The 13,149-nt window shown below is 61.4% G+C and overlaps 2 protein-coding genes across 9 annotated transcripts; both read right to left on the reverse strand.

Moving 5' to 3' along the window:
* Positions 1–957: 957 nt before the first annotated feature.
* Positions 958–4,333, reverse strand: LOC102108088 (mitochondrial ubiquitin ligase activator of nfkb 1-A-like). Of its 2 annotated transcripts, XM_005525035.2 has the most exons (5): positions 4,308–4,333; positions 3,728–3,865; positions 3,418–3,505; positions 3,220–3,340; positions 958–2,422 (listed from the first exon to the last, which is right to left on the reverse strand). In XM_005525035.2, exons 2-5 carry the CDS (start codon positions 3,839–3,841, stop codon positions 1,726–1,728), a joined length of 1,020 nt encoding a protein of 339 aa, XP_005525092.2. In that variant the 5' UTR covers positions 3,842–3,865; positions 4,308–4,333; the 3' UTR covers positions 958–1,725. The 2 variants fall into 2 exon arrangements, with proteins under 2 accessions (XP_005525092.2, XP_014109861.2); XM_014254386.2 differs by lacking the exon at positions 4,308–4,333 and having other exon boundaries at positions 3,728–4,229.
* Positions 4,334–4,923: 590 nt separating this feature from the next.
* Positions 4,924–13,149, reverse strand: ECE2 (endothelin converting enzyme 2). Of its 7 annotated transcripts, none has more exons than XM_088061300.1 (19): positions 13,069–13,149; positions 11,290–11,379; positions 10,764–10,908; positions 10,360–10,575; positions 10,161–10,285; positions 9,870–10,016; positions 9,727–9,792; positions 9,371–9,559; positions 8,870–9,012; positions 8,640–8,754; positions 8,273–8,383; positions 7,982–8,080; positions 7,817–7,894; positions 7,537–7,640; positions 7,152–7,262; positions 6,782–6,849; positions 5,954–6,144; positions 5,777–5,872; positions 4,924–5,663 (listed from the first exon to the last, which is right to left on the reverse strand). In XM_088061300.1, exons 1-19 carry the CDS (start codon positions 13,108–13,110, stop codon positions 5,487–5,489), a joined length of 2,313 nt encoding a protein of 770 aa, XP_087917426.1. In that variant the 5' UTR covers positions 13,111–13,149; the 3' UTR covers positions 4,924–5,486. The 7 variants fall into 7 exon arrangements, 5 of the variants coding, with proteins under 5 accessions (XP_087917426.1, XP_014109862.2, XP_087917430.1 ...); XM_014254387.2 differs by having other exon boundaries at positions 11,290–11,376; positions 13,069–13,148; XR_015773509.1 differs by lacking the exon at positions 4,924–5,663 and adding an exon at positions 6,544–6,602.

Raw genomic sequence — 13,149 nt, forward strand, 5'->3', positions numbered from 1 at the left:
CTGCCCTGGGCACCTCGGGGGGCAAAGGGGAGTGAGGGGGTGCAGACCCCTCTCTAGTTGTCCCATCCTTGGTTGGCTGCTGGGCCCTGGGGAACGAGGTGAGCAGTCTCCGGGAGCAGGGGCACCCCCCGCCCTCCCCGGCCCACGCACCCACTCGCGCCAGCAGCTCTTGGCATGCAGGGAGTGTGTTCCTGGCAGCCCGGCCCTCTCCCATCTGGTATTTATCTCCTTCCCGAAATCCCTCCTGCTGCGGGGGGGATGCCCGATGCTGGGGGGGGGGGGTGGTGAGGGGGGGGAATCTGGGCCCCACTGCTCACTCTGCAGCCCAGGGAAGAGGCTGGACTGAGAAAAAGGGGGGTGGAGGATGAGAACTCACCCACACATCCTCACCCCAAAAATGCACGTGGGTCCCAGGAGGCCTTACTGGTCCTCTGAGGCCTCCTGTCTTGTGTGTGTCCTGGGGGCAACCCTGCCAAGGTACCTTTGCCCCCAGCAAGCTCCCAGCCTGGAAGCAATTGTGGCCACCGACCTGGGGAGGTGGCACATCATCCCCCTCCAATCCCAACACTGCTGTCTGGCTGACAGTGGCCTGCCAGCACTGTCCCCCACCCCCAAAGCCTGGGTGCCCCAAAGCTGCAGGAGCCAGGAGAGCCCATGGGTTGCCTGGGCAACTGCAGCCAGGCAGTGATGGGGAGCAGTCCAGGGGAGCAGTTGCCATGGAGACCTGAGGAGCACAATCACCTTGGCAACAGTCCTGTGTGTACTGCCACCCCCATCCAGGGCTGCATCTGGAGGAGATGCACCTGGGCTCCACTGTGAACCTGGGCCAGCTCCTTGGATAAGGAAGACGGGGAGGCAGTGATGCTCATCCCTCAAAGGGAAGAGCCTTGACTCCCAGCACCCACCCAGCCCCCAGCTTAACGGCGCAAAGGAAGAGGTGAGGCCAAGCTTGGCTCCTTGGCTTTATCACTCCACACACCACTGCAAGTCACTCCCACACCTGGTCCTCTACGGGAGGTGAGCAGGAAAGCTGGGTGCAGTGGGGCTGGACATGAGGGCAAGCTCTGTGGCACACTAAAGCTGTTCTCCCTGCAGACAGTGACAGAGGGACATAGCCCCCCTCTTGGTGATAGAGCAGCTGGCAAAGGGACTGATCACTGCCAGCCCCTGGGTGTCCCCAGTGTCATCTGGCCAGTGGCTATAGGCACACAGTTTGGGGTGGCAGGACAAAGTTGGCACCAAGGTATATCACTGCAGTGGGTCAGGGGGCTTTGGGTCTCTGCCACTCCACTGTGCCTGCTGTGTCCCACCAGCCCTGGTCTTGCCCTCATAATCCTCCCCCTAAATCCACACACTGGAAAATAAACACAAGGGAGAAATCCTGAGTAGCTTTTGGGAGGTCATGGCTCAGAAAGAGACACAAGTCCAATAGCTGGCAGCCAAAGTAATGCCCCAGTGTGGGGTTGGGGTCTCAGCTCCTCAGCTCAGGAAGCACTGTGTAGATTTTCCCCAAGTCTTCATGTTTAGGGGGGTCCCTCTGGTAGACAAAGGGAGGATGAGGAAGATGTAACTCCCCCCCTTGCCAAAACAGATTGAAGGGCACATCAAAACCCCTCCCTCCCAAAAGGAATTGCACAGCTGCACATGAGAAGACAGCTGAGATCTCTGCAGGCTCCAGGCTTGGCCCAGTTCAGGCTACCCCTTCCTGGGCACCCTCAGATGCTCTCAGGCCTGGTAGAGGGGCACCACACGATCAATGGGCCCCCGGCAGATGGGGCAGAGACGGGTGGGCAAGGCTTGGAAGCAGCGGAAGCAGCAGCAGATGTGGCCGCAGCCCAGGAGGACGCACTCGCGGGGCCGTGACAGGCAGACCACGCAGGAATCCTCGGGCGCCCGGTCCCCAGCCTCCTCCCCATCCAGCTCCTTGTCCTCCTGCTGCTGCTTGGGGCGGGAGCGGCGGTAGGCACGGCACAGGGCATGCAGGAGGACGGCCAGTCCCGCTGCCGCGCACAGCAACGCTGCCCCCTTCCAGAGCCCGCTGGCCGACTCCAGCTCCGACAGCACCGTCTGCCAGTCCCCCAGGCACAGGAAAAACTCGCCTCCCTGGGTCGGCGGCTGGAGGTGCAGGGAGCCGTCGGGGTGCAGGGACAGCTCCCCGATGCCCGTCAGCCCAGCCCCCACCCGCAGCATCTCCTCCGTCTCCAGGATGCCCTTGGGCTTCTCCCCCATCAGGTACTGGCCCAGCAGGTCGCGGAAGCCGTGGGTTGGCTGCTGGAACCGCTCGTACACCATCTCCAGGGGCAGGCAGACGGCTTGGAGTGGGCTGTCCACACTCACCTGTGTCACTGCCTCAGGGCCTGGTGAGGCCAGCAGGAAGGGGACAGTGTAGATCTGCTCTGAGAGCACCCGCTCACTCTCACTCCTGCAAGTGGAGAGGGTTGGATTGTGGAGAATCACAGCATCAGTTAGATTAACCTCTGAAATCATCTTGTTCAACCTATGACTGAGTATCAGCCTGTCCACTAGACCATGGCACTAAATTCCATATCCAGTCTTTCCTTAAACACCTCCAAGGATGTCAACTCCATCACCTCCTCGTGGTGAAGCCTCCTGCTCCCTGGACAGCTCATTCCAATGTCTAATCATCCTCTAGGTGAAGAAGTTCCTCCTAACCTCTGCCAGAAAACCTCCCCTGGCACAGCTTGAGGCCATTTCCTCTTGTCTTGTCACTGGTTTCCTGGGAGAAGAGGCTGATCCCCACCTGGCTCCAACTTCTTCTCAGGGGGTTGTAGAGAGCAATAAATGCCACCCCAGAGTCTTCTCCAGGCTAAACATTCCCAGCTCTCTCAGCTGCTCCTCATCAGACATGTGCTCCAGCCCTTCACCAGCTCTGCTGCCCTTCTCTGGACTTGTTCCAGTAGCTCAATGACCCTCCTGAGCTGAGGGACCCAGACCTAGACACAGGACTCGATGTGTGTGTGTGCGCGTGTGTGTGTGTGTGTGACTCGAGGTCATTTGAGGTGTGCTGCGTACAAGGGTATGATCAGTGCCCTGTTCCTGCTGGCCACAACACAGAGAAGCTCTGAGCTCTCGGTGCTGAGCTAAGTGTAGGGACTAAAGCCTTTAACCAAGTTATTTTCTGCCTCATGTGGCCCCAAACAATGGGGGTCTGGACTCACTGCTGCAAGCCCCCTCCTACGGTCCCTTCCCATCACTCACCAGCTTCGGGCCAAGCTGTTCCAGATCAGCCGATGCTCCTTCAGCAGCAATTTCTGGATCACGCCCTGCAGCCCCTCATGGTAGTGGCTGGTCAGTGCAGCCTGGGCTGGCAGCACTATGCCTAAGGACAAGGAATGTGTCACAGCCAAAAGAGATCTCGGCCTTCGTCCCTTGTGCAGGGCCACAGGGTGTCCTTACCTTCCAGGGCAACATAAGGCAGGCACCTCCCGTCAGCAGCAGACACCAGGGCTGGCAAATCGTCATCAACCTGGAGCTTTGGGGCCTCCTGGAAGAGCATGGACTGAGTGTAAGCATGGGCAGTGAGTAGGGCAAGAATGGATCTGTGGAGATCTCTGGCAGGATGTGGCCTGCTCAGTTCTGTGTGTCATGAAGTCACCAGAGGATGAAGCAGGCTGCAGGCACCAGTGTGTGCACCCAAATCAAAGTGTGGAGGGGACAGTGAGGAAGGGACAGTAGGCAGGAAAGAGCATCTGAGAGACAGGGCTACCTGTATGCGTGCCACGACTCTGGCTTTCCTCCTGTACAGGTAGTAGAATAGGCCAGAGAAGGCGAGGCTGGAGCCCAGACACAGCAGCTCCCCTGGAGTGATGGGCTTGTCCATGGTGCCAGGCTTGGGCAACAACGCCTGCAAGGTGAGCATGTTGTCTGGGGAATGAGGCCTTGTCATCCTTGTCACCCCTGACAGGGACAGCCCACTGCCCCTCCCTCTGAAGACAGGGGTGTCCCTGGATCCCTGTCCCCAAGGCGGCGCTGTCTCATTGCCCCTGACCCCAAGGCAGGGATACTTTTCCGCCCCTGTCCTCACGCTCTGCCGCTCCACTGCTCCAGTGGGGGTAGTTCACCTCCAGCACCCACAGGTGCCCGGCACCCGGCTCGACCCTGCATCCCAGGCCCAGCCGAGGCCCAGTCTTGCACCGGGGATCGGGCGGAGGCCCAACACCCGTGACCCAACCCGGAGCCTGGCCTAGACTCCCACCCAGATCCGGCCCCCCGATCTGTCCCGGCCCAGCCCCCGGCTCGGTCCCGGCCTGGCCCCGCCGCCGCGCCCGGCCCCGACGCCCCCGTACCCCTGAGGCGCCCAAGCCCGGGCCCTGGCCCTACCGCGCTTCCTGCTGGGAAATGTAGTCCAGCCCTCGCGGTGAGGCGGCGGGCCTTCTGTGACCGAACTACCCCTCCCAGCATCCCTCACGCTGAACTACAGCTCCTGTCATGCCCTGCGTCGTCCGAGGCAGAACCACGACTCCCAGCAGCTTTTGCGAGCGCCTCTGTCTGTGGCCGAGGAGTCCCGCGGGGTCCCGGTACCGGGGAGTTCGGCGTACGCCGGGGTGGGGCTGGGGCCGCGCTGTGCGGGCCGAGACCGGCCGGGGCGGGCCCCGGAAGCTCGGAGTGGAGTCTCGGATCCTTGGGCTGGCTGTCTGGGATCACCCGCGCTGAAGGCAGCGGGACCCCCGGGCTGAGCTTTACCGAGGACTCCCGTGGCTCTGACTCGTCCCCACCACCGTTGCTGTGTTCCTCCCCACACCTCTGCTTCCCTCATTCAGGGAATTGCCCATCCAGGCATCTCATTCCCCGCTCCCCTCCTTCGGGATGTCTCACCTCCCACGCGTCCCCAGCCTTGGAGTCACACCCAGATCCCACCTCTCCCCCCGCCCCGACACCGCCAAGGACCCGGAGCTGCTGGAGTAAGTGGAAACTGCTTTTAATTGTTAAATAAACTCGGCGACAGCCACCCACAGCTGAAGGCACCAGAGTCCCCGCTGCCGTCCGCTGGTCCCAGCAGAGGTGGATGGGGAAGCCAAGCAGGAGTGGGAGGGGACAAGGGAAGCGCGGAGCCGGGGGTCCCCAGCCTCCATCTCCGGCAGGTTGGGGGGCGGGAGCAGGGGGATCTTGGCTCTAGTGCTTTCCCTGGGACCCCTTTGACCTGCCCGCCTGAGGGGCGGACGCAGCGCAGGGGACACTGAGCTGTGCCCGACTCAAGCACATCAGGGTTTGGGGGGCAGAGCTGCGTTTTGGGGGTGCTACAGCCTCTCTGCCGGCCGTGTCCAGCCCCAAGCTGTGGATGGGGCTGCGGTGGGTGCCTGGTGTGGGGCCGTGTGTGCCGGGGAGGATGCAGAGGTGGGGTGTGCAGTGTGAGCACAGGAGGGGGACTGCTCTCTGCTCGTGGCCAGCTCTGGCAGCCACTGAGGTCTGGGGAGCTGGGGAACAGCAGAGCATCATCCCCTCTGTCCCCAGCACCCTCCCCGTCCCTACCACACCTCACAGTGCTTGCCGGGGTTCATGGGGGAGCCCAGGGGGCAGCCGAAGTGTTCGACAAAGTCCCGGGAGTTGCTGAGGGTGCCGATGACACGGTACTTGTCGGGGCTGTGGGGGTCGGTCACCAGCCCTTCGTGGGAGCTCTCTGGCGTCCGGACGGAGCACCACACCTGAGGAACAGTAGCAGCTTCAGGGATGGGGACAGAGCACTCCCCGGTGCGGGGTGGGGAGGCTCCGAGGAGCCAGGGAGGGATGGCATGTCCATCATCTCACTCCACCCTACCTGCGCAAAGCCCACGAAGAAGAGCTGGTGGTTGGTGAGCCCCAGGGCTGGCAGGCGCTTCTCCTCCCCGTTCTTCTGCAGCCACAACTTGTAAGCCTGCGGGAGAGCTGGGCTGAAGCTCCGGGAAGGGACAGACAGGCCCGGGGGTCCGTGTCCCCTCGGGATGGCGGCACTCACGTTGTAGGCTGCCTTGAGCCCACCGTTGTCAGCGATGTTCTCGCCCAGTGTCTGCCGTCCATTGACCTTCTCACTGTGGACGGTGTAGCGGCCGTACTGCTCCGTCATGCACGCTGTCCGGTTCTTGAAGGCCTCCAGGGAGGAGTTCTGCCACCATGGCCGCAGGTTTCCCTCTTTGTCGTACTCCCGTCCTGCAGGACAACCGAGCCATGGGTTGGGGTGGGACCAGGGGAAGCCGTCCCCCTGCAGCCCCTCTGCTGCAGGGGTTCCCAAGGCAGAATGGGGAATGGACACCAGGGATGCCTGGGGGACCAAGCTCCTTGGGTCCACGCCCAGTGGGGGAAGTTGTCCCCCAGGCCCTGCTGTGGGCAGGCTCTGCCTGGGGCTCAGCCATGCACTTGGGACCCCAGGCATCCCCCAGTGCATTCTCCCTATCCCAGCCCGGATCTATGACCCCAAATTCCCTCTTTGACCCCATGTCAGCTCTGGGGCTGTGGTGAAGGTGCAAAGCAGAGTGGATGTGAGCGGGACCTGTCCCATGCCCTGGGAGGATGAAAAGGAGGCTGGGGCTGCAGACACTGTGTCCTCACCAAGCGGATGGAGCGAAAGCTGCACAGAGAAGCCGGGGGAAGGTATCGGCAGGTGCCACCTGGGGAGACAGGACGATAGAAGGGGGTGGCCAGGGGGGCACGAGCACACATGATGCAATGGATGGCAAAGCGGGACCCCTGTGCACCCAGGGCACCTCTTCTCCATGCCAAGGGCGGGGGCTGGGGGGGGACAGGAAGGTGACAGGGGTTGGGGCCAGCACTGCCTGTAGGCTCTCACCTTGGTCATCAAATGCATGGGTTAGCTCGTGTCCCATCACCACGCCAATGCCACCAAAATTAAGGGCTCTGTGGGGCCATGGGAAAGAACCAGGTAAGTACAGTATGTGTTAATGATGCTGTTGCAGCCCACCCCATCTCTGTCTGGACACCCAGTGAAACTGCTCCAGCTGGGATTCAGCTGGGAATCACTATTGTTGGGGATACTGGTGGCCCTAAGGGGACTCAGGTTGTCTTGACTGCAGGATGTAAAGCCTTGAGGGACACTTGAGCCCTTCAGGGCTTTTATTTGTGAATGTGGAGGTGCTCTGTGGCATGTTGTCCCTGATCCAACCCATGCCTCCAGGAGGTTCTCCCCATGCCAGACTCACTTGGGGTGGTTGCGGGCGTAGAAGGGAGCCTGGAGGATCCCAGCAGGAAAGACGATCCCATTCTTGGTGGGCAGGTAATAGGCATTGACAGTCTGTGGGGTCATGCTCCACCTGGGGCAGGGAGGTGGGACAGGAGACAGGCAGGGGTGTGTCCCTTTCACCCCAGCACTGGCACCTTCCCGTGCCATTGTCCACCACAGGGCCCTGCCCAAGGCTGACACTTTTGCCACCATTCTCTTACCAAGGACCTTACCTGGGGATTAGCTACAGCTACCACAGGTGACCTGTGCTACCCCATGAGGGTGACCTCCTCCCCACTGAACCAGTGCCATCCAGGCACCCAGGATCACATCCTCCCCCCAAAGCCCCTGAGCCCACCCCTTACTGGTCACGGTTAGGGGGTTTCCGGAGCTGGTCAGCCATCACTTTGGCAGAGAAGTTGTAGAAGTTGAGCATGTTTTGGAAGAAGGAGTCTTCAGAGACCTCGTACTGGTGAGGAAGAGGAGGGATGAGGACAGGTCCACTGGGGTGGTTCTCCACACCCTGGCCAGGATGAACTCATGGTGGCTTTGCATAACCTCCCAAATATGGGCGTTGCTTTACCATGGGGCCCCCCCAGAGCTTGGCATGACCAAGCCTCTCCCCACAAGTGGGGTGCTCCCTACCCCATCATAGACATCGTCCAGCTCCTTGTTGTCCAGAATGAAGTCAGGGAAGCCAATCATGTCATAGATGGCATCCGCCTGCACAGGGAGAGGCCCAAGCAGTGAGATGGGGGAGCTTTTATGGATAGGGTGAGGTTTCCCATCCACTTCCCTCCCTGGGGTCACCTTCTCCTTTGCAGCCTGCCTGGTCTTCTCATCCATCCAGTCCAGCTGGTCCAGGGACACCTCAAAGGCTGCACGGATCTCGCTGATCATCTCTTCAGCCTGGGGAGGGGAAAGAATGAAGGCCCCCTACCCCCCACAATGCTTCGGTGGGGACAGGGTGGACAGGGTACAACCTCCCCAGGGTTGGGGGTCCTATGTCCCAGCTCTCTGTCTTCCAGCCCTGGGGATTGGGTGGAATTGGGATTCCCGCTACTGGTGATGGGGAGGGGATGGGGACAGAAGTATTCTCACGATGGCCTTGCTGTCCCGGTCAAAGGTGGCTTTGACGAAGAGGGAGCCCAGCGCAAAGCCCAGTGTGTCATCTGTGTTGGAGATGCAGGTTTGCCAGCGGGGTGTGCAGGACTGTAGGAGTGAGATGAGGATCTGTGAGACCTTCAGCTCCCTCCCCTGCTCCCCTGCCTTCACGCAGCCTGGCTCTGCCTCCTCATCAGAGGAGGAGATACACAGCAGCAGTAAAACCCACATCCCAAAAGATAATCCCTAGGTTCCCGTTGAAGCATCCAGGTTTTAGCATCCCAAGGGCATCTGAAGGACAGAGGAAGTCCTTGCTGCTTCCAGGCTGAGGGCAGAAGGGTCTGATCCCAGGGCCCTCCATTACCTTCCTGGTGCCATAGAGTGTCTCCAGCAGCCTCTCCTGGGCTGTCTCAAAGCGCTGGTCCAGACTGGAGGCTGTCTTCTGCACCAGGTTCCAGATTAGGTAGTTGTTCAGGATGCTGCGGGGACAGAGAGATGCTGCAGCTGACTATGGTCCATGACTTCAAGACACTGATGAGCCCAAAATGTTTCCCTGCTATGGGGGCCACAGCCAGGGATATGAAGGAGCCTCACCTCCTGTCAGTGTCATTGATGAGTTCAGAGACCTGCTGGAGGTAGGTGTCCCCATACACCACCACAGGCTCCGTGTCTGCCAGATCCAGTGGGGCCAGGGCGTAGGACAGGTAATCCAGCCAGTCAATGGCAGGGGCCAGAAGCTGGAGAGGACACAGGAATGTGGCACCAGGGGCTTGGCATAGCTCTGCTGCATCCTACTCAGCATGGAGGGGCTCTCCTGGGTCAGGAACTGTTTTCTGGGAAGGACCCAAAGTCCCTCAACACTCCAGATCCTTCTCTGCACCCCTCCTGCTGCTCTTAATGCTACAGGACAAGGAGGGGACCCCTGGACCCCACAATATGAGGTGGCAGCTTCCCCCAAATGGTAACAACTGGGGGATGAGCACTACTCTTCAACACCCAGTGCATGTCCCACAGCAGATGGGGTTGCCCAGGGTGTGCCAGAGTGAAGACACCCCTCGGTGCTGTCCCAGAAGGTCTGCTCTGGGCCGTGCCTACCTGCAGCTCAGCGATGCTCATCTTGTGATAGATCTTCTCATCGTCCCGCCGCTCAGCCTGGGGCACGGTGATGTTGGCCAGCTGGGTTTCAAAGTCCAGCACCTGCTGCATCTGGAGGCGGGTGGGCTCTGGGGTACCCCCCAGCAGTGTGCCCAGCTCCACCATGTAGTCCAGGTACGCTGCCAGAACCTGTGGAACCCCAAGCCCTGCCTCAGTGCCAACCACAGCTCATCTCAGCTCCCTCGGGTGGGCACCCAACAGGCAGTATGGAGAGGCCAAGTGTGTCCCAGTGCTGCTCGCACCCTGTAGGTTTCCCGTGATTGCTGCTGGCAGCATGCCCCAGCACCCAGCCTCACCCTCTCGTTGGCAGTCTTGTTCAGATAGTAATCCCGGGATGGGAGGAAAAGCCCTGACTGGTCCACCTGGGGGGAGAGAGGGGCAGTATAGACATTCTGGTGTCCCCTGGTGTCTGCCAACCCCGGGGGGCCAAGGTGCCAACCTGGATGATGTTGCTGTTGGAACTCTTGGAGTCTGCACCCACATACACTGTGAAGAAGGGGGTTGCCCGGTATGTGCCTGACACGCTCTTGAGTACCTCCATGAAGCTGGTTTGGTTCCAGGAGCCAGTGATGTTCCATCCCCCAATCTGCCAGCAGACAGACTCGGCACCTCAAGGAGGGATGGGGTGCATCCCCGAGGTCTCCTCCCTCCCCAGTTAAGTGAAGAGCTAAGCAGGAGGTGTGCTGGGCTGAGCCCTGACGGCTCGGCTCACCTGTGGGTGTCTGCCCACCTTGTCGATGAGCTCCATAAGGGGCTGGGAGCCCAGCTCCTCTATCCTCTGCTCCTTGAGGCAGGACAGGTAGTACCGCTGTGTCTTCCGCTCTGCCTCGCTGCTGGAGTTGAAGGTGGCGTTTTCTGTGGGAGGCTGTGGGTCAGCCCAAGTGACACAGGGGTCACCCCCTCAGTGTCTGTGACCCCTTGGTGCCCACCTAGAAGATGCTTCATGATGGCCTGATTCTGGTCCCAGATGCTGTTGAAGGTGCTCCACTTGGAGCGCCCGTTGGGCAGCGGGTTCCTCTTAATCCAGCCCCCGCACGAGTACTGGTAGAAGTCCTGGCATGGGTCCGTCTCTCTATCCAGGGCCTCCAGGATCTTGCTGGCCACCCGGACACAGGCATCCGTCAGGCACGTGCTGTGAGAGGGATCTGGCAGGGAAGGCATGCCTGGGGCTGGGCAAGTGTACTGGGGGAAACTGAGGCACGGAGCGGGGCCAAGCCCTGTCTGTACCCCAGGATGGGCAGAGCACCTGGAGAAGGTACCCTGGGCTGACCCATCACTCCTCATCCCCCTGTGTCCTCCCGGGTGTGGGGACACCATTGCCAACTCTCCCTACCTCTGCGGTACTGAATGGCCAGAGTGACGATGGCGACGCTGAGCAGCAGGGCCAGGGAGATGGCGACAGCGCAGAGCACCAGCTCCAGCTGGCTGCGTGAGGCCAGGCGGCTCAGCAGCGTCCCCGGCCCCTTCCGAAACCCCACCTGGGCAGGAGCAGGACCTGCCATCGCACCATGGGGGGCCAAACATCACTGCCCCCCCGTTCCCTCCCCACCACTCCCCAGTGCCTGGCGTGGCTGCACGAGGAGATGGGGACCAGGGCATCCCTCCCCACCAGCCCTGGCAAGCCGGTGATGGATACTGGCAGCCCCCCCACTTCAAGCCACAAGGAAGGACGATCGTCCAGGCACATTCTGTGCTGCATTTTGGCTGACTCCCAGCACATCCCTGGGGACAGCCAGGTCTGGCTTGGCTCCCAACCCTGTTCCCACTGCCCACTTGGTTGCAGGCAGGCCCCAGAGGATGAGGACAGGGGCTAGAGAGGATGGAGAGGGGAAAGATGGAGGAGCCGGGGCAGACCTCACCTCCACGCTGTCAGGAGAGGCGCTGCCATCCCCTGCTGGCTCCGGCCCCTCCTCATCCTGCAGCGTGGCACGCTTATAGTTGGGCATCTGCTAAGGGAGAGAGCGGGCTGGGACAGGGGCGAGGGGGTAGCTGTTCCCTGCCCTGCCACACCCTCTGGCTCTTTGGGCAGGGCCTGCTCAGTGAGTACACAGTGGGGCTGAGGCAGCCCCTGACTCCCCTCAGTGTGCCTGGGCCTCCCCAGAGGTTGTCCCCAGCCCTGCGTGGCCCTGGAGAGGACGAGGAGAGCTGCTAATGAGGGGCTTAAGGGCCGTCACCAGGGCATCTCCCTGCATAGCCATGGCATCAGCCCTGCCGACAGGTGACACATCGCCACGGAGACATGGTCCTCGTCACCAAGCAACGGTTTCCTAGTACTGCTGTCTCACCCCTCCTCCCCTGACTGGAACTTTCCATGCAGATGTGCACCAGTGTGAAACATCTGGAAGTGCTTCCAGTCCCATCCTGTCTCCGGGGGTGACCAGGATGCAGGACAAAGTGTGCGAGGGGAGAAGGGGCACTGCAATGTGTGTCAGCTGCAGGGCAGGGTCCCCTTACTCCTGGCCTCGCAAGGCAGCTTGCACCGATCCAGCCGTGAGGGCTGCTGAGTACTCAGCCAAGAGGGAGGTGGTGGAGTTGAGCCAGCAGCATTGGATGGGGGGGGGGGGGGGGGGGGGGATAAGCTAGAAGAAGATGCTGGAGGTTTTGGTGGAAGAGAATCAGCAATGCCACTGGTTGTGACCTATCCTTAGGCTTCAGAGTTAACAACACATGGGTGGGTTGCAGCTCACCCTCCAGTCTGTGCTGCAGACTAAAGTGAATGCCCCGGGCTGCCTGCAGGGCTGGTGTCATGGGCCAGGAAGGAGCTGGGGTGGGATGGATGATGAGCAGGGGGGGGAAAGCAAAGAGAGTGCCTCATGCCCAGCTCTGCCCACTGCCACACTGCTGGGGTGGGGAGGGGGCATCGCCAAGGTCTGCAGCAGGAGAGTGGGATTGGCAGGAGTTTGCAGGAGCCCCGCACCGAGTCAGGCTCCTGGAAGATACTGGCATTAGGAGGGATTGCTCAGCATACTGTAGGAGCTTGGCCAGCCTGGCACCCCCACCACCTCAACTCCCCTCAAAATGCTCCCTTCCCCTCCTGGGTGGTCCTCATCCTGGGCAAGAGCCAGCACCCCCTCTCCAGCATCTTCTGTGGCATCCTCAAGGCAGGAGTCTATTTCTGGGGCTCCTCCTACCCCCTCTGTAGGGCTGAGATCCGTGGGGACAGGGCCCCTTGCCCTCTTCAGAGGTGCTGTCTTGGGGGTCACCCTATGAGCAGCATTACGGTACATTCATGCCTCGGCGGAGTGGGGTTTGTGGGGCCATGTCTGAACCACCCCAGTTCCCTCTGTGCAACCCGAGGCAAGGATTTGGAGGGGGTCCTTCTTCCTCCACCGTGGGGGACATGGAGGCTAGAGGGGGGGGGTCCTCTAGCCACCTCAGTTCCTTTAGTCCCGGCACCACGCAGCCCCTGCATCCCATAGGCTCTCGCCGTCCCCCTAATCCACCAGTCACCCCCGCCCTCCCTCCTCCCTCCTGTTCCCGAAGACCCCGCAGCCCATCCAGCTCCTCGAGTTCTCCATCCCCCGGGCTCTCCTGTGCCCCGACCCCCTCCTGTGCCCCTCGCCGAGCTCCTCGCTGGTGCCCCCCGTCCCCCCTCCTCTTGCCCCCCTCCCTGCGGCGCCGCTGCCCCGGGCACTCACGGCGTGTCCAAGCTCCTGTAGGGCCACGTTCATCCTGGCCATCCCGGGCCGCCTCCCGCCTAGCTCCGCTCCCCGCCCGGG

This window comes from Pseudopodoces humilis, chromosome 11, assembly GCF_049639895.1.
Source record: "Pseudopodoces humilis isolate 2021_Gansu_Grassland_sample_001 chromosome 11, ASM4963989v1, whole genome shotgun sequence".
NCBI lineage: Eukaryota > Metazoa > Chordata > Aves > Passeriformes > Paridae > Pseudopodoces > Pseudopodoces humilis.

Coding starts and splice junctions, on each gene's coding strand:
- LOC102108088 (XM_014254386.2), bottom strand. CDS start 3,907: ATGACAAGGCCTCATTCCCCAGACAACATGCTCACCTTGCAGGCGTTG. Junction 3,506..3,727: donor GAGTCGTGGCACGCATACAG/GTAGCCCTGTCT, acceptor ATGCTCTTCCAG/GAGGCCCCAAAGCTCCAGGT. Junction 3,341..3,417: donor GCCTTATGTTGCCCTGGAAG/GTAAGGACACCC, acceptor CCTTGTCCTTAG/GCATAGTGCTGCCAGCCCAG.
- ECE2 (XM_088061298.1), bottom strand. CDS start 13,110: ATGGCCAGGATGAACGTGGCCCTACAGGAGCTTGGACACGCC. Junction 9,013..9,370: donor TGAGCATCGCTGAGCTGCAG/GTAGGCACGGCC, acceptor TGTCCTCTCCAG/CTTCTGGCCCCTGCCATTGA. Junction 8,755..8,869: donor ATCAATGACACTGACAGGAG/GTGAGGCTCCTT, acceptor CTGTCCCCGCAG/CATCCTGAACAACTACCTAA.